This window comes from Canis lupus, chromosome 37 (assembly GCF_003254725.2).
Source record: "Canis lupus dingo isolate Sandy chromosome 37, ASM325472v2, whole genome shotgun sequence".
NCBI classification, from domain to species: Eukaryota; Metazoa; Chordata; class Mammalia; order Carnivora; family Canidae; genus Canis; species Canis lupus.
In genome coordinates, this window is record NC_064279.1 from 25,144,503 (window position 1) to 25,163,662 (window position 19,160).

Consider the following 19,160-nt stretch of genomic DNA (forward strand, 5'->3'; position numbering starts at 1 on the left):
CTGGCATTCGGTGGTCCCCTCCCACCAAGTCCCACAGATGGAGTGAGGGGTCTACTGAGCTGAGCTTCTGCACCCACTTGACCTTGTTAGCTGCCCACGGCCTGCTGAGACGGGGGGGGGGGGGGGGGGGGGGGGGGGGGGGGTTAGGGGCACGGGTTAGAGAGCCAAGGTCCGGGAGGGAGGCAAGCTGCCCCCACCCTATATCCTTGGCAGCCACAGCCTTGGGCCCCAGCCTACTGCCCTGGCCTCTTGGATCTACAGCCTCCAACCCCTTTCTGGCTTTGAGCCGACCTGATTCTCAGCAGAATGCAAAAGGGTAGACTGAGGCACAGATGAAGGCCCAGACAGGGCTGTCCATCCCAAGGCTTCTGGTTGGTCTGTAGGAGTGAAGCTGGGAGGCACAATGGGTGGAGTCTGGGATGCGACTTGGCCATTGGCCCTGCCTGGGGCCTTGTTCTCCCAGAACCTAGTCCTGGCCTTGGCTCAGGCCTGTGACTCAGCTGGTGCTGAGCAAGGCTTTCCTGACCCCACCAGCCGCCCAGCCCAGCTCACCCCTGGCCACACCAGGACATACCCACCCCTGGCCACCCAAGTCACGTCCTTCTGTCTAGCCTTTCTGCTTCTCTCGCCCCACACCCGCTACCCCAGGGTGGCAAGTTCCCTGCAAGTTCCCTGCAGACTCCCCACCCCCACCCCCATGCCTTCTTTTCTGGCCTTGGAATGTGGAATTGAGAAAGCCTCGGGCCATGTGGCCTGAGCTCGGAAGGCCCTTCCTGCCAGTTGGACGCCCTACTGGGCCACTACCTCCAAACAGAAGGACCTTTCCCCTTCCTGGCTAATCAAGGCCCAGGCCCCTCCTCTGGACGCCTCCCTCACTGTTCCCTACCTCCTGGCAGGTATCACCACACAGCAGGTCCCCCCTCCCCCTGCCACCTTGGTTCCTACAGCTGTGAGCTCCTTCAAAGGAAGACCTCTCTCTCTCTCTCTCTCTCTCTCTCTCACACACACACACACACACACACACACACACACACACTACACAATACCTCATACACAGTAGGGGCTTAATAAATGAGTTGGACCTGACTGAAGATCTCCCCTGGAGTTTATGTGTACCCCCACTTAATCATTCCCACCCCACTCTCAGCCTTTTCCTGAGCCATACCCTGCCCCCAACATTTCATAATCCATCAAAAAGGCCTCCCTGGGTGTCCAGTCTGGGCCTCCCAACCCCAGTCTAGACACCAAAAGCACAATGAGAGCCAGGACTCCGTCTTCCTCAAGTACCGTACTCCATACTTCTGACAGTTCACAGAACACACCAACCTCTTTCCTGCCTCAGGGCCTTTGCACTTGCTGTTCTGGCTGCCCAAACCATTCTCCCTGACCCCAGCTGTCCATTGTTTACCAAGCCAAATCCCTCTTCTACTTCTAGAACCCACTGAAGTTTGTCTCTCAAAGAGGCTTTTCCTGACCACCTAAGTGACATTAGGCACCTCCAATATTCTTTCCCAACAGCACCCCGATAATTTTCCTCTTACTACAGTTCACAGTCGGAAGTCAACATATGCTCCCTTAGGAACAGTGTATCTCCCTACACCAGACCCAGGAAGGCAAAGAGCGCCCCTATCTCATTCACACCATATCCCCAGTAGTAGCTAGAACGGTTTCCCCAACCGCAAATGGCAGTTTTGTGTAAATTAGGAAAAGTCTTACCCTCTGGACAGACCAGCCCCTTGGACACACAGCTGAGTACAGCGTCTTTATGGAAATGGCACGAAAGTGCCCCTTCTGCAGGCGGACCCAGCTCTATACCTGGAGTGTGGCTGGCTCTCGGGCAGGCACCCTTGGCAGTGAGCGGCCTGCACGGCCATACAGGGCAGCCCTACCCGTCACACAGTGGACATGCGCTCAGCGAACGCCCTTGGATGGAGGGCAGGTGGGGAAATCGTCGGGCAAACTGCCCTACAGTGAGCCGAGTGCTCCATGCGGGCTGGAATGCCGAGTGTGCCCTTGAACGCTCTCCTGTGGGGAGCAGATGAAGCCTTCCCGAGCCCCCAGCCCCCCAGCCCAGCCCAGAGGATGGAAGCTCAGCAAACTCCACTCAAGTGGCAGGTTCCCAGCAGCTCCGCTGGTGCATTTGTACCCCTGAGGCGCACCTGCGCCCGCCCCCACGGAGGCCCTGTTGCGCTGAGTGCCCTCCCGGGATTGTGCCCTCCCAGGCTGGGCCATCCCTCTCGGGTCTCCGCCAGGGGGCAGTATTTCCTACTCTCACCGGCATGTCCCCTGCTGTCGTGTGAAACTCAGGCATGCCACTCTGCGGGCTTCTCACTGCCCAGATGCTCGGCACGTTCGAATGCGCTCCAGAAGGGAAACTGTGGCAGCCAGTGTGTCCCGCCTGCTGGTGTGCACGCGCTCCTGTACTCCCTTCCCATGGCCAACAGGGCTGGCTCGTGTACCCAGCTGAATACTTAGAAATGAGGGAGTGTGACCCCTCATCAAAGGCATTGTGGCTTCAGCCCCCCCACCCCCCCCCACCCCCCCCCCCCCCCCCGTCTCTTGGGTCGCCCGCTCTGGGGGAAGCCAGTTACCCTGCGGTGAGGACACCCAAGCAGCCCTGCAGACAGGCCCATGTGACCGGCAGCTGAGCACCCCCAGCCCCGCCACCAGCCAAGTGCCACGTGGGCAGGCCCATGACTGACCCACCTTGCAAGTGGATCCTCCAGCCCCTGTCAGGCTCTCAGATGACTACAACCCTCAGAAACTACGTGACATCGTGACTTCATATTGGTTGTAAATTGCTCAGTCTGGGGACAGATCTGTGATGTAGCTGGAGATAACCGACACAGAAACCAGAGCACAGGATCCCTCAGAAAGTGGGAGGCTAAAGGCTGATGCCCGACACTGGGGCCAGAGGCCATCTCCTCAGTCCTTCTTCCCCCCTGGGTTCAGGCATGCTCCTTTCTGGAATTCCTTCTTCCCTCTCCTTACCCTAGCACACAATTAGTCATCGCGTCCCAGAAAGTAACTCCAAAAAGGCTGTCAAGGCCCCCCTCCCTCCTACCAGCTCCTCTCCACTGCCCCAGTTCAGACCAAGTATCCTTCCCGGGGCCCTGTCTCCATCTCCAGCCTCCTCCCCCTTTAATCCACGGAGCCACAGGCCATTCTCAAGTGCAAACTGATCACATTACACTCCTGCTGACAACTGTCTCATCCAGCTCCTCAGCACACTCACAAGGCCTTGCCTCCACCTCCAGCCCCTGCCCCACAACAGATGTGCCACACTGAGCTCCCCCAAGAGGACACGGAGTCTGGTAGGTCTGAAATGGCAAACTCATATACATCCTCCAAGGCCCTGTTCAAAATGCCCCTCCCTGGATAACCGGGCATCCGAAGATGATGCCTCCCTCCTTTGTGCCCCCACTGGGGTCCTGTTCAACCTGGCAGCTCTGCATCCTGCCCCTGCTCCCAGCACAGGGTCTGACCTACAGATGGGGCTTAACAAGTGTGGAAGAAATTTAAAACCAAAAGAATTCTTCCCAGCCTAAACCACTGGGGCTGGGGGCTGAGGGCTGAGGGCCTGGGGCAGACACAGGAGAGGGCGGGTGAGCCCCACTGTGTCTGGGGCTCCAGACAGCCAGCCGGGAGAGGGCCTGTGTGGACCAGGAGCTGGGCTTTCTGGGTGCTTCGGTACTAACGGCCCCGTGGTCCAGCCTGGTCCGGCTCTCCACCTACCCGCTTCCCTGCCGGCTGCATGTAGACTGGCTCCCAGCTCAGAGGCCCGTCATGCTGCGGGAGCCCGGACAGGTTGCTCAGCCGCTCTGAGCCTCCATTTCCTCAGCTCTAAGACGCGGCCCGTAATAGCATCTGCCTCACAGCGTCGTTGTGACAACTGACGGGCTCCGCAGACCCGGCTGGCCCAGCCTGGGCTGCGTGCAAGGCCGTGGCTGGCGTTAGGCCTCCTAGCGGGGGACCCGGTTCTAGTCCCGGGTGCCACCATACGGCTATGTGACCTGAAGCAAGTCATCCGCACCCTCTGGTCCCCAGCACGCCCTGCTGTCCACCCACGTTCCCTCAAGGTCCCCTAGGTCGCTGAGCCCTGGGACACATGGTCCTCAAGCCTCTGTCGGCGGTGAGAGCCTGTGGTACCCCTGGGCTCTTCATCGCTCACCACCTGCCTCTTCCTCCAAGGAAGGAAGGGGAGGGAAGGAAGCCCGAGTTCCAACCCTGATCGCATCCCAGACGCGGTGGGGGGAACTCCCAGCCTGCGGTTGACAGGGATGCCCGCGCCACGGGGTCCCGCTCCTCAGGGCAGGGGGACAAGGGCAGGAAAACAGCGGCCCTCCCATCCCGGTGTGCTTCACGCTTGCGTCCTCCCCAGAGGCACATCCCAGGATCCGCCCCCCCTGGGCAGACCGTGGCCTCCTCAGCTCCCCCCGAGGGCCGGGACCTTGTAAACCAGTGACCCCGCAAGATGAAGCCCCCTGGGGAGTGACCCTGTCAAACCCGAGCTCCACGGAGCCCTGGGAGCCTCATCTCTGCTCAGGGGTCACTGTCCCCCCCCACACACACACTGTCACTGTCTGAGCCGGTGGCCAGGAGGGAGCTGAGAGCCCCAGAGTGTGGAAGGGTCCACAGGTTACCTGCCGGGGTGGAGAGCTGCACCCCCAACCCCAGCGCTGAGCCAGCTCCCGCCTCACTGGGCTGCTGGTACTCTGTCCCGAGGTGGCTTCCTGCCTCCCGGGAACACAGGAAGCCAACATTGTTGCGATCTAAATGGCCTTTTCCTCCTGGCCTCGGCTCGGAAAATGAGCACATAGCGTCGGTGTGCACCTGACCCCAGCAGTAACCGCCCACACCCCCAGTGGGCCTCCGCTCCTTCCCCAGCTGCCAGACAGGCTGGCCCAGCCACCCACCTGCCCGCCCGGCCTCCCGGCCCCTCCCTGCCCTGCTTAGCTCCATGGCCCGGCCTGGAGGTGCGTGAGAGCTCACATCACGTGTCAGCTCGGGGAGGCTATCAGACCCACATAGTTGGTCAACGTTATCCAAGATGTTTCTATGAAGAGGTTTTTTGAGGGGTTTTTTTTGGGGGGGGATTAACATTTAAATCAGTAGGCTTCAGGGCACCTGGGTGGCTCAGGGGTTCAGCATCTGCCTTCAGCTCAGGTTGTGATGCCAGGGTCTTGGGATGGAGTCCCGATGCGGGAGCCTGCTTCTCCCTCTGCCTGTGTCTCTGCCTCTCTCTGTGTGTCTCATGAATAAATAAATCTTTTAAATAAATAAATAAATCAGTAGACTGTGAGTAAAGCACATTGACTTCCACGACGTGGGTGGGCCTCGTCCAATCAGGTGAAGGCCTGAATAAAACAAAGGCTTGATCTCCCTAAGCAAGAAGGGACTCTCCCAGCAGACTGATGTTGGGCCTGAACTGCAACTCTTCCCTGGGTCTCCAGCCTGACAACCCTCCCTGCGGATTTTGGACTTGCCGAGCCCCTATAATCACATGAGCCCAGTCCTTAAAATAAATAATCTGTCTACCCATCCATCAGGTACCTACCTACCTATCTATCCACCCATCCACACATCCTGTTGGTTCTGTTTCTTTGGCCGGGGGAACCGCAACTTAATACAAGGTATCTCAAGGGATGGTCAGGGGGAGTCCATGTGGCTCTGAAGTTCAAGCAAGAGGAAACCTAGATCATCCCATCCAGCAGTTTTCAAACTTTCATGCAGATGGACTCTTAGTGGAACCTCAGCGAACTTGTGTTAACATTTACTAAATGCTTGCTCTGTGCCAGGCTGTGTTCTGAGCCCTTTATGTGTACATATTATCTCATTTGATCCCCAAAGTAACCCGAGGAGGGAGGTGTGCCATGTGTCTCATTTTAAAGGAGAGGTGACAGGCTTTTAGAGGTGACACAACCTGCTCACGTTCTTACTAATAAGGGACAGGGCTGGAATATGAATCCAGGACGTCCGGGCCAAGTGCAAGACCACCATCCATCCCGCCTCCCGATACACTTAACTGCTAAAACCACAACTCTTCTGATTAAGGTGGGCAGGGGCTGCAGGGCCCCAACCCCTCAAGCCTTCCCCCTTGGATTTCTCCTTATTCCTATCTTCTCAGGTACCTAAAGTACCTCCAAAAAAAAAAAAAAAAAAGAAAGAAAACTTACAGTTCAAAATTTTGGATGACAATTTAGAGCCTCTGATCTAGTCCAATCCATCCTTTAGAGAAGCTCAAATGCCAGGCCCAGAGAGGTTAAATTTCTCACCCAAGCTCACACAGCCAGGCACAGAACAAGACTAAGGCAAGCCAGGACTAGAACCCAGGGTCTTCCCACCCTACCAGGCTGTCTCCAATGACTCCCAAGAGGTCCTCAGACAGAGGGGAGAAGCTGGGGTCCCCAGTGAAGTAACAGAGGACAAAGAGCTCCCTGAAACAAGGTTTCCCCCAAATCCAACCAGTAAGGGCTTCTAGGTAGATTTGTCCCATTGAGAGCTTAACTGTCTTTCCCAAGTGCCAAGTGCATCCCACTCTGGGGAAACTGCAGACGACTTCCCCCTACCTTCCAGGCTGATCAGAGGCCTTGAGAAGAGAAGTACACTAAGTCAAACCCCAAATCCAGGCCCAGCTGGCAGCCCTTGGGCTCTTGAGCTGGCATTCTAGTCTCTTCCCTTGGGGTTTCAGCCTTTGGCAAGGCCCTAGACTCCTTAGAGCACTGCCCCAAGGAGCTCTAGGAAACCCACCGTGTGAACGGAGAAGCTCTCACACAACCCTCAAGACCCAGCCTCTATCTGCGTTCCCTGACAAAGCCCAACAGGAAAATCTCTGCTAAGTCAGAGAGGACCTCTCACACGCACCTGTACGTCGTCTTTGCCGCTACATTCTGTGATTGTCTGATGGCAAGTCTATGTTCCCAGGTCAGGGGCTGGGTCTTGGCACCAGTTCCTGGCACCACATCCAGCCCAGAGGTGCACAATCATCAGATGCATGCACAGGTGTATGCAGGGGTGAAGTGGCCGCCTCCAGTGGGAGAGTTATCGAGCCCTTAGAGCCCCTGAGTGAGTTTCCGGGCCTCCCCCCACCCCCCACCCTTCACTGTCTGAGCCTCAGTGAGCATTCTGGGTCCAGCCCCTTCCCTATAGTTGGGGAAGCTGAATCCCTGAGCAGTGACATGATTTATCTGAGGTCACACAGCCTGTGGGTGGCAGAGCCACTAACAAAGGCCCGGGGCCTCCTCTCCTCCCATGGTCTCATCCGTCCGTCTCCCCTACACGGAGCCCTAGTCCGTAACACTGGTATTCGTGTTAAAGCCACACACAGAACCTCAGTGTTCCCCACAGTAACCACCCCCCAGGGACACAGGGCAGGGTTTATCATTAACCCCATGGTACACAGGCGGAAACAGGCTCAGCAAAGGAGAAGCCCGGCAGCCGTCTCACGGTGACCTCTTCTTCGCCTATTTATCGGTCACACTTATGCCCCAACATCCTGCCACCTTAGTTTGTCTGCACTGTCCATCTGTGAGTCCCCCAGACCAGACCCCAGGCTCCCTGACTCCTCTCCCCACCCCACCCCACCCCTGGGTCCCACCCCGACCCCCTCTGCCATATTACATTAGACAGCGAAATGCGGGAAGGCGGGGAGCTCTAGAGCAGGCCAGCCGGAGGGAGACAGGACAAATGCCCCAGTTTCTCTGGATCTAGGAAAGTGTCCTCACTGCCCCTGCCTGCAGGACTTCCCTCAGCGCTGTGAGCACCGTGGGGACTGTGAGCCAGAGCCTTGAGGCTCCATACACCCTGTCCCCTCACCACCCCCAGCCACTAATCCAGAGGGTAGCCACGCTGTAACCCCAGACTTGAAGACCAGAGAAGGAACCAGAGAGCACAGCAAACCCTGGGCTTGGCGAACAAAATCTGACCTGGATTTTAGTCCACAATCATCCCCTTAGCCAGAGAACAACCTGTCTGACCATACCTGGTGGCCATGGATGGATGGATGGATGGATGGATGGATGGATAAGGGGGGCTATCCATCTTGTGCCACCTCCCTGTTCCAAAGCACAGACAGTTGGCTCATAACTGCGTCTCCCACCAGTACATCCAGTGGCCCCACCCTGACCTCACACCTGGTGACCCCAATGCTCTTGCTGAGAATGCACCCCGGAGCCTGCAGAGCTGGGAGTCTTCAGTCCTCCCTTGCGGGCCCGTCCCATGGCCCAGTCCTGACACCTGGTGGTGCCTTTGGACTTCAGTCCCAGCTTTCATCCCGCTTCTCAATAACTCGCTCAGAGCTGCCAAACCAGCCTGGCAGCCCACTGGCCACCTGCCCTCCACTCTGGTTCACGCAGGCAGGGCCAGGCTCCGAACCGGGGAAAACCCACAGCTCACCTTGGGAGCCTTCCATTCCCATGGGGGCCACGTCCCCTCCCCAACCCAGGCTCTCCAGCCAGGTCAACTGAGGAGCCTAGGACCACAGACCATCACAGAACATGCGGCCACAGATGTGCCCAAGGTCACACAGTGAGTGCCAGGACTTCCCTCTGCCCCAGGCCTGTGCTGCCTCCTATCAGAGCAGCGCTGGCGGTCACTGGGGTGAAGGGACGGCACACTGGAAGGAAGGAAGGAACCGGTGGGGGTCGGGGAGGCTGAGGGGGGCTAACTGCTGCAGGTTCAGGGGGCGGGGTCAGGTGGCCGCGGTGACGCAGGTAAAATGCCAAACCCGCCCCCAGCAATTGGGATCCTCCCAGCTCCTACCCTCTCCCACCACCGCCGCAGTCGGACCTCGCAGGAGGAGGGTGCCACCACGCGGCTGACCTTGGTACTGCGGAAGTCCCTTTGGCCCCCTCCACCTGTCTGGGGGTGCCAGCTCTTGGGTTAAGGCCCATTGACCTCTTCCCTTTGGCCGGAGCAGGACGTGCCCAGAGTGTCTTCGCCGCGCACATTCCCACCCTCTCCCCGCTCCGTCCTGCAGCCCAAACTCCTTGTCTAGGAAGACTTCCCTCCCCCAGAGAGCACAGCCCCTGACAACCCCACCAGGACCCAGCCAGCTGTGAGCCTTGGCAAGAGATTGGACTCTTCTGAGCCTCAGTTTCCTCACCTGTAAAGTGAGGGTGACAGCGGCACCTGCCAGATGCTGGGCCTGCGAGCACTGCAGGAGAGCCACGTGAGGGCTCTAATACCCAGCACTTGGCTGAGGGCTCCCTGGGCGCTGAGGCCCAGCTTCCCGGACACCTCGGCGGGGAGGGACAGGCGGAGGGGAGAGTCCAGGTAGAGCCACGTGATAAAGGCCCACGGCGAGAAAGAGCCCGGCCGCTTTGGCATGTGTGCCACCCCTGGCATATTCGGGAGCCGAGCTGGTGCGGCTCGGGTGAGTATGGGCTTGGGGCACGGGGGTGGATGGGCCGGAGAGCTGGCAAGGGAGGGGTCAGTGCTTTGTCTTGAGGGCAGTGGGGGCTCCCAAGACCGTTTCCAGGGAACGGACAGAACTAGATCTGCCTGGAGTCGGGCTGAGAGCTGGCGAGGACAGTGGGTTGGAGAGGGTGGGTCAGGAGACCAGGGGCAGCGGGCCGCCCGCCAGGGGAGAGATGCCGGCAGCCTGAGAAGCTCAAGGACTCAACTATACCGAGGGGCCCTGGAGACTGACAGGAGGTGGGGGCAGAGGAGGGCCTCTGTGGGGCAGCTGGGTGGGGGAGGTGTCAGCCACCGAGATGGGGCGCAGGGGCCTCCTGCTGATCTTATGTGTGATCTGGGGCAAGACACTGGCTTGTCCAGCTACAGTGAGAGCCAAACCCCAGGCCGTCTCAGAAGCACATGATGACAGTGATTAAAGAAGCCCAGCAGCCACCAGGCCTTCCCTCCAGTCTGATTTGAGGCCTCTTAAACTCACCCCTAAGTTTGGTATCTTTCCCAGTGCCAGGCACACGCCACACACACACCTTCCCCATGCCCGCCACATGCCAATCACGGGACCTCCACATGTCATCCACATGACTGCCACACAGCACCACACACCCTGTGCACGCCCGCCACATGCCAACTACATGACATCCATGGGCCAGCCACAACCCCACTCATACACCCTCCCCAGGCCATCCACACACCCAGTACATGCCAACCACACATCATCCCCACACCACACGCTACTAGCCATACACCTTTCACATGCCATCCACATGCTGCCTTCCTAGCATCCACACACAAGCCACATGCCATCTCCATGCCACCCACCACCTGCCACATGTCATCCATACACACCCACAAGCTTGCCTTCTGGTGTGCTCAGCAACTCCCCACCTCTTGAGAACCTGGCACCAGGCCAGGACCCAAAGACATGTGCCTGGGCCCCAGGCCACCTCATTCCCATGATGACGTGCTCCCCATCCCCCATAGTCTGACCAGCTCCTCACCTTTGCAGGTGCACCCCTCCCGGGTGATGACCTGACGGCAGATACCACAGGGCTTCACCTTCTTGAAGGTCTTCACCTTGAAGTGATGAGTCTTGGGCGCCTCCAGATCCTCTGGCTGTGGGGGGAGAGGCACAGAGATCAGGGTCTGGGCAGGGGAGGGAGCAGGGGGTGGGTGTGGGGGTTGCCTCCAGGAGAAGTGGGCCAGGACTGGGGAAAACGAGAGGTGCCAGCCCCTTCCCGGGTGACAGGCCTCAGCCCATTTCTGGGAGGAGGTGCCCCAGGAAAGAGCTGAGTGGAACCGAGACTCCCACAGTCAGGTGGGTCAGCATACTGGGACACTGAATTTATTTATTTATTTATTTATTTTTATTTATTTATGATAGTCACAGAGAGAGAGAGAGAGGCAGAGACACAGACAGAGGGAGAAGCAGGCTCCATGCACTGGGAGCCTGATGTGGGATTCGATCCCGGGTCTCCAGGATCGCGCCCTGGGCCAAAGGCAGGCGCCAAACCGCTGCGCCACCCAGGGATCCCTGGGACACTGATTTTAAATGGATTACGTGGGACACCTGGGTGGCTCAGCTGCCTTTGACTCAGGTGTGTGATCCTGGGTCCTGGGATCAAGCCCCGCATGGGGCTCCCCTCAGGGAGCCTGCTTCTCCCTCTGCGTATGTCTCTGCCTCTCTCTGTGTCTCTCACGAATAAATAAATTTTTTTAAATCTTAAATAAATAAATAAAATGGATCACACAATACAATTTTCCACATATACCATGTCGCTACAGCCCAGAAGGTTCTCTCAGGGCCGTCCCGGGCAAGATTCCCCTAAAGTGAATACTATCGTGGCTTCTTTTTTTTTTTTTTTTTTTAAGATTTTATTTATTTATTTATTTATTTATTTATTTATTTATTTGAGAGAGTGGGGGATGCGTGCACAGGCATGAGCAGGGGGAGGGAGAGAACCCCAAGCACAGTCTGCACTGAGCATGGGGCCCCACGCAGGGCTGGATCCCACGACCCTGAGATCATGACCTGAGCCGAAATCAAGAGTTGCCGCTTGACCGACTGACCCCCCCGCACCCCTGCGCCCTGCTATGATTGTGATTTCTATCACCAAAGATTCGGGTTGCCGGCGTTTTTAACTTCCCCACACAAGACGTGCTCCCTGTCCAGCTTCTGTCCTGGGGATCAACCTGTGGGATTCATCCACCCGGCCACCCGACTGCGGCGCTTCCTTTATCCGTCCTACTGCTGAGGGTCCTTGGCCTTCCTCCCCACGTCCCCGGAAGGCCACGTCCCCCCAGGTCTCTCTCACCCCCTCGCCGGAAGCCTCCTTCCACCTTTATTTTTATTTTTGGTTCTTTGCATCATGAAAACATCAGCATGTCCAATCTCCTTTTCCTCACTACCCCAGCACACATGGGAGAGGAGCGGCGGGCGGGCAGGCGGTCCAAGCCTTCTGGAGGTCTCACCTGCCCCGAGCCCACCGCTACCACGGGACTCAGTTTCCCACCCTGGACAGCACCGGGTCGGGCACCACACCCCAAGCTCGGACAGTCTGTCCTCTGTAACCACATGCGGGAACACACTCCGCACCGCAAAGCCCTGCACCCACACTGCTTGGGAGCCCCCCCTCCCACCTGTGGCCCTCAGCAGGGGGCACCCCGGGAAGCCGTCCCTGCTCGCGGGCACCACGCCTAGAGGCACCTCACCCTGGGATCCCACCTGATCCGTTTCCCAGCTTCGGCAGCAGAGGCCAGCAGAACACAGACATCGGCAGCGCTCTCTCTCTCTCTCTCTCTCTCTCTCTCTCTCTCTCTCTCTCGCCAGCACAGAGCTTCCTGACACCCATCTACACACCCAGAGCCACACACAAGGCCACGATTGACGACAGACCCTGAGGTTCCGGGGGAGGGTTCTTCTTTCCCAATCTCCCTCCTTGTACCCAGTTCCAGAGCCTCAGGGACAGGGGGCGGAGGGGCGACTTGTGTGTTCAGAGAAGGGAGGGAGACAGCGTCCCGCAAACCCAGCCCGTCCAGGACTCCTCGCTGAGGCGCTGCAGTGGTGAGTCCTGGGGAAGAGAGGGGCTGAGCCCCCAGAGACAGAGAGAAAAACCGACAGCATGAGAGAGAGACAGAAAGCCAGAGAGACAAAGAGACAAAGAGATAGAGAGGAAGGGAGAGGGACAGACAAGACAGACAGAAAGACAGAGCCAGAGACACAGAGACACAGATAGAGAAAAGCAACAGGGAGTCAGAAAGGAAGAAAAGACCCAGATAAAGGCAGAGATGAACAAGCACATCCAGAAATAAAAGAAATTAGAAACACAGAGACTATAAAGGGAACCAGGGAATCAAAGGGGCAGACAAAGGGACCCAAGAGCCATCCTGAACGGGCCCCAAAGGCTAACCCCAGGTTGTCCTGAGCATCACAATATGGAAAGATAGTAGCGGCTAAAATGGGCCCAAGCCGATAGGTGAAATAAGTGAAAAAAAATTCCAAGCCTGATGAGAAACAGAAGATTTACAAATCTCGAAGCACATGGCCACGCCACACTTAGAAATCACAAAAGGGGAAGAAGTAACTTTGCCTGGCAGGCTCCTGGTTAATCAAGGGATCAAAGCCAAGGTGACCGGTAACGGGGTGAATGGAAATCACGGGGCACCACCGAGGGGACGCGGTGAGAGCAGGACACCACCCCTGGCGCGTCCCTGCCGAACAGACACAAGCGCAATCTCATCGTCGTGGGGAAGCATCAGAGCAACCCGGATGGAGGCACCGTCTACCCATGACGTGGCTCGGGATCATCCCAAGTGACAAGGTCACAGAAGCCAAGGGAAGACCGCGGAGATTTCCAGCCTGCTGGAAGTCTAAAGAGCTAGGCCAGTCAAACGCCGGCGCTGACTCGGAACTGGGTTCTTCCCAGGCCCGGGAAGGACATCATGGGCAGGTGGGGTGGGGGCAACGGGCCGCGCTGCAGTGGGGTCCCAGGCCGAGACCGTGGTCATGTGTCAGTGTCCGATCCCTGACTTTGCTGCCTGGCTTGGGTTCGGTAGGGGAACGTCCTTGTGGAGAACCAGGAAAGCGCTGAGGGGTGGCAGGGCACTGTGTCAGCAGCTCACTGGCAAACAGCTCGGAAAACGAGTCCCTTGCACTGCATTTGCCACTTGTCTGAAGTCTGAGACTATCTCAAAATTCAAAGAGAGGCAGACTGAGACGACCGGGAGGCAGGGACGGACGGAGCAGCTGCGACAAAGCCCGGGCGAGGTGGAGCGAGCACAGGCGGTGCAGCCCGCAGCCCCGCCCCAGCACTGGCCCCTGGGCCTGGGTCCCGCTCACCCAGGGGTTGGGTCCCAGGGGCTGTGCTTCCACTGAGGGGGGGTGGGAGCAAGGCACAGTCCTGCACTAGACCTCACTCAGGGTCCCCCATCCCATGACAAGGGGCAGTGAGCCGCCTCCATTCTGCAATCTCACCTGCCCCGTTTGCCTACCTCGGCCCCTGGCCCGCAGCCTTCCAGATAATCTTGGTCATAGACGGTCCTCATAGACGGTCTGGAGAGGGGGCCCCGCCCGAAGGCAACTGTAGCAGCCCGGCCCTGGGCTTGGGGGAGGTGCAGAAAGGGGGCTTGGGGTTCAATCTAAGGCCTGTCTTGGGGGAGGTGCAGAAAGCCCCAAAGCCCAGTCTTCCCAGGCCTACCCCAGCCACCCCCCCAAGCCTGCCTGTCCCACCTCATGGAGTCCAGCAGAGCACCCCATTCCAGCTCAACCCCTAGACTTCTCCATCTATACCCTAAAGCCTACAGAAGGAGGCCTACTGCCCAAAGCATAGCTGGGGCAATGGATTCTCCCAAAAGGGGGTCCTGGCTGCCCAATGCACAGACCGGGAACAGGCCGAGCCTTCCAGGCTGACAAGCAAAAACACCCAGGCTTCTCCCCCGGGGCCCTGGGCTTACCTGCCCTGCCTGCCCAAACTCATAAATGTGAGTTTACAAAATCTTTCCCGCCCAGGCTTGGAGAACAGGAACAGGGTTTCAGAGACATTGTCTGGCCTCACTCATGGCCTCTGTAAGCAGCTCGTGGGCCAAGGCCCAGCAGGCTCCCGCCCCTCCCCTCCCCTATTTCTGGCTCTCTGGCTCTCTGGCTGAAGGAGCACTGCCACGGGAGTCTAGAGACCCGCTCTCTAGGTTGATGACCTTGACAACATCAGTGGCCTTCTCTGGGCTTCACAACCCCCCAAATGGAGGTGATGGCTTTGGACAAGATAGTCTGAGCATCGAAAGAGCAGGGGAGAGGATGGGCCAGTTTGAGATGGAGGGGTTAGAGGAACTGGGGGTGGGACATGCTCATGGTTACAGAGAGGGGTATCTAATGAGATATCAGCCCTCCAGGAGAGGCTAGGGAACGCACGGGGGAGCAGGAGGCCAGCCCGCCCACCCCCAGGCAAGTGGCCCCAGGCTGTGACCCCCACTCTGCAACACTGGCTCCCCCACCCCCAAGATCCCCCCCCCCCAGCCATAAAATGGGTATCTGGCAATTTCGTGGAGTCATCCACAGATCCACAGAGGTCTGAAGGTTTCCCAGTTGGCTGGAGGAGATAGTGTAGGGTGAGTGAGCCTTGTATCTTCAAATATCTGAAGGCACTGGCATTGTAAGAATGCACCAGACATGATGTGTGAAGTTACTGAAGGCAAAACAAAACTCGAGGGGGGAGGTGGGGGCAGAAGCCACAAGGGCGCACGATTAGACTCAAGGGGGCACAAGAACTTCCCAACGACCAACCATACGTTAAAACCCAGACGAAGAAGCAGCCTGCGGTGGGGTGGGGGCTGGCACCTACGCTGCCCTCGCCCAGGGTTACTCTGCAGATACACGCAGCGGATGTGAACCAGCCCTTGAAGTGCAAAGCTCTGCACGGGGGTAACCACTCCTTGGGACAAGGCGCGTCATCCTTTTTCCTGACAAGGGGCAGACAGCCCCACAAAGCCCTTCCCACCCTTCCCAGCTGGATTGGCTCCTCGAGGACCTGGGGGATACTGGGAGGCAGAGAAGGCACAGCTGCAGCAGGAGCTGCCGGTCTCCCCAACACCCACCTCTCTCGAGAGCCAGGGCCCAGAGAAGGGCAGGGGTCCCAGCCCGGAAGTCAGTCCCCCCCCTCCCTGCCAGCCAGAGCCCCAGCCCTGTGACAGGCCCACCCAGCATCACAGGGCTTTCCTGGGCCTCAGGGGGATCCTGGCCTTCCCACCCTCCATTCAGCAAGGCCTGCCTGCCTGCAGAGTCCCAGCCAGAGGGGCGGGCCACATCTGGCTAGGACAAGCTTTGGCGGGAGTCCTCGGGCCCTGGGTGGGAAAGGCTGTTTGTGGGCTCCTCCCTGCCCCATGGGGGCAGAGTGTGGTGGGGTGGGGAACCGACAGCCCTAGGGGTCCTCCAGCTCAGGCCTCCCGCCCCCTCCCGAAGCTTCCCCAGCCCTGGCGCACACTTAGGAGCCTCAATGAAGTGGCCAGAGGACAGACGTCTGCGGGGGGCCACTGAGCCTCAGGGGAGAGCATCACCAAAAAGCAGGCCTGGAGAGCCAGTCAGCCCTCTCCCCGCCTCCTGGCCATCCACACCCCCCTCCATGTCTTGTCCACGTTGTCATCCTGGGTGGGGACACACCAGGACGGGCTTGGCATCGGCTGTCATTTCCGTGGGGAGGACTCGGACTCCCCAGGGAGCCGCAGGCTGGCATCGGGGAGACCTCAGTCGCATCAGGTGCAGGCTCCCCCAGCCCCACCTCCCTTCACACACACACCAAAGCTCCTCAACGAGCCCCCCCAGTCTGCTAGCCAGCGAACGGCCTGACGGTGTTTTTGGTCGCCCGGGTGGAAAACTCTGAGTCACCCCCAAACTCCTCCCAGCCCTCCACCCTCCAATCCAACTAGCTGCCAGACTCTGAATCTTGCTTCCTGAACACTCTCAGGCCTCCTGCGCCTTTCGATTCCAGGGCCTCTGCCCGATGGAAGGCCTCGTCACTTCTATTGCAACAGCCTCCTGGGCCCCTGACCCTGGGCCCCTCTGTGCAGCCTCTAAGGAGCACAGCTCTATGGGGTCACTGGCACCCCCACTCGCCCCAAAATGCTTCCATGCCCACGCATGCATCCAAGACAAAAGCTGCGCTCTCTCCAGCCAGCGGAGGAAGCAGCCTCGAGCATACCCAGCCCACTCCGCCATCTCAATCTCCACACCTCACTCCCCAGCTCCCTGCCCCGCACCCACCTCTGAGCCTCCGCTCTGCTGTTCCCTCTTCCCAGAATGCCCTTCCTCCCCCCTCAGCTTGCTAAGTTTCTGAGGGTCCTCCAAGGCCTCATTCCATGCCCACCCCCTCAGGGAAATTCCACCCCCCATACCCTCCCACACACACCCCTGCCTGAGATTCAGACTCTCCACCACTGCTTCTTTCTCGAAAAGTCTGAAAGCGCTGGAAAAGATGAGCACACATGTTCCGATCACCGTGATTCACCGTTGGCTGATGTCGAGCCGCTTTTCCGGGCTCTTCCTCGGTCTCTGCCCCTACAGAAACCCCACTGGGATGACCACCCACTTGAAACCCCGCATCAGTGCAGTGCCATTCTCTAATATTCCATTCATATTCTAATTTCCCCTTTTGCCCCATGAGCATCCATCACAGCTGGGTCTTTGGTTTGGTTTTGCTTTTGGACTGGGGATCCATCAGGACCCTGCATCACGTTTCCTTGCGGGGTTTCCTTCATCTGTTTTCAACTGGACACACTACTCCACCTTTTGATTTGCCTTTTTTGAAGACTCTCGGCTGTTTGGCAGGAGGTCCCTTGGTTTGGATTTGTCAGCTTACTTCCTCATGATTCAATTCAGGCTGAACCCCCACCTCCCGGCCCCAGGCATCCCCTCCTCTCCTGGTTGCACCTTCCCCGGGTTAGGTGGACCCAGGCAAGTGGATTAACCCCGGTCTGCCTCACTTGACTCATGGGTTAAATGGGCTAATAGTAACCTCCCACAGGTTGCTTTGAGACAACGCCCGGCACATGGTGAAGCACCTCCTGGGCACATTGTGTGTCACTGGTGCGTGCACTACACTCGCCCACCTGGGGGCACACGTCTACCGGTACTTCTGTTCCATGTCCTCATGTCCTGGCATGGTGTGACCCTTAAATACGTCTGAAGGAGCAAACTGAATGGATTTGCTGCCGTGCCTCAGTTTCTGCACCTATAACTATACCCCACTCCCACTGGCCTGTCCTCAGGGAGAGGACACAGGTCACCCCCTTCACCGGCCACAGGTGCCGGGTGAATGAGAACTCTGTGACTCTGAGTAGCCCTGCTTCTCTGCGGGGAGGTGAGGGGGGGCGGGCAGAGGGCGACACTGGCTGGACTCCTCCCACGGGACAGAGGAGCGCCCCGAGGCTGGGAACCCAGGATTCAGCCCCAGACTCAGTTTCCTGAGCTGGATGATCTCCCCTCAGCTTGCCTCTCTCCCCCGTGCCCAGCAACTTCATAAACTGCACCGCAACATTCCTGAGTGGCAAGTCCCAGGTCCCTTTTGTGCCCTAAAGGGAGTTGTCTCATGGGGTGCAAGGGCTCAGAGGTGGGACAGCCTGAGCCCCATTCGTGGCCGGTGCCACGGCGAGAGGCTGGCACAGAATCCCCAGTAAGCCCCCACAGTGACGATGAGCCTGAGGAGCCTGCTCTGGACGCACACAGAGGGCAGGATGGAACAACATTCAAATCCAAGTCTGCCTGAGGCCGACCCGCAAGCCCCTAGCCCCTGCACTACCACCGTCTCTGACAGTGTGCCAGGAGCCCTGCCAGTCATCGTCAGGGCCCCCCTGCCCAAGGCCACATCCTGGCCAGTTTACCCAGTCCTAGCCACCCACGATTACCTTCACCTGCTGCACTTGGACTTCTGAGCTCTCAGCTTCACCCCTGCATTGAAGTTCACCTCCCAAGAGGACTTTCCCAACACCTCCCCATTGTCCAGTCCAGGTTAGGTCCCCTCTACCTGTCCCCACAGCTGCCCTCTTGGCAACACCCCCCCCCTTATTTTAATCATGAGCCCAAGATCTATCTGCAAGGCTCTTGAAGAAAGTGGACACCCCATAATCATCTGTGAGATGGATGGACGGGCACTGGGTGGGTGGGTGCCCACATGGCCCAGTGGCTGGATGGTTTCTCCATCACACACAGAATTTCCCCAACACCAGCCACTACCCCTGGGCTGCCTGCCCCCAAGCCCCGACCTTCAACCCAGAGCTCCAAAGCCCTGGCAGCCCATACCCTTCTGTCTAGGACCACGGAACCCAGAAAACATGTGGGCCGTGGGCAGGCCCTTTCCCCTCTGTGGCTCCCCTTCACCATGGCTGGAAACCAGAACTCGTCTCCACCCTTCATGCCTTCCAGAATCACACTGAGGTCCGAACGACATTATTTAAGTCGAGGAACTGAACACAAGAGAAGCGCAGAGAGGCTAAGTAACTTGCCTGAGCCCACAGCTAATAAGTGGCCGCGTCAGCATTTGTACCAGGCAGGCTCCTCCAGAGCCCACCTTCTGCCCATTGCACAGGCTGCCTGTAGGGGAAGGCCCTGACTCTCCTCAGCCTTCACATCATTCTCATGGCCCCTGCCACATACCCTGCCCTGAAGGATTCCCAGGATGGAAAGCCCTTGACGGGGGACCAGGAGAACCCAGGTTCCGGTTCTGCTCTAGCTCGCTGGCGTGGCTTTGGAAACACGCCATCGT

At 58.5% G+C, this 19,160-nt stretch overlaps 1 protein-coding gene across 12 annotated transcripts in view; it reads right to left on the reverse strand.

Annotated features, from left to right (window-relative positions):
* TNS1 (tensin 1) overlaps window positions 1-19,160 on the reverse strand; it is a 204,663-nt gene that overhangs the window by 174,361 nt on the left and 11,142 nt on the right. For all 12 annotated transcript variants that reach the window (XM_049106611.1, XM_035710905.2, XM_025442255.3 and 9 more), the window contains one exon: window positions 10,413-10,527. Coding sequence is in view for 1 of the 12 variants with exons in the window: in XM_035710905.2 (XP_035566798.2) it covers window positions 10,413-10,527 (115 nt within the window). In the remaining 11 variants the exon portion in view is untranslated. Of the gene's footprint in view, window positions 1-10,412; window positions 10,528-19,160 lie in introns of those variants that run through there.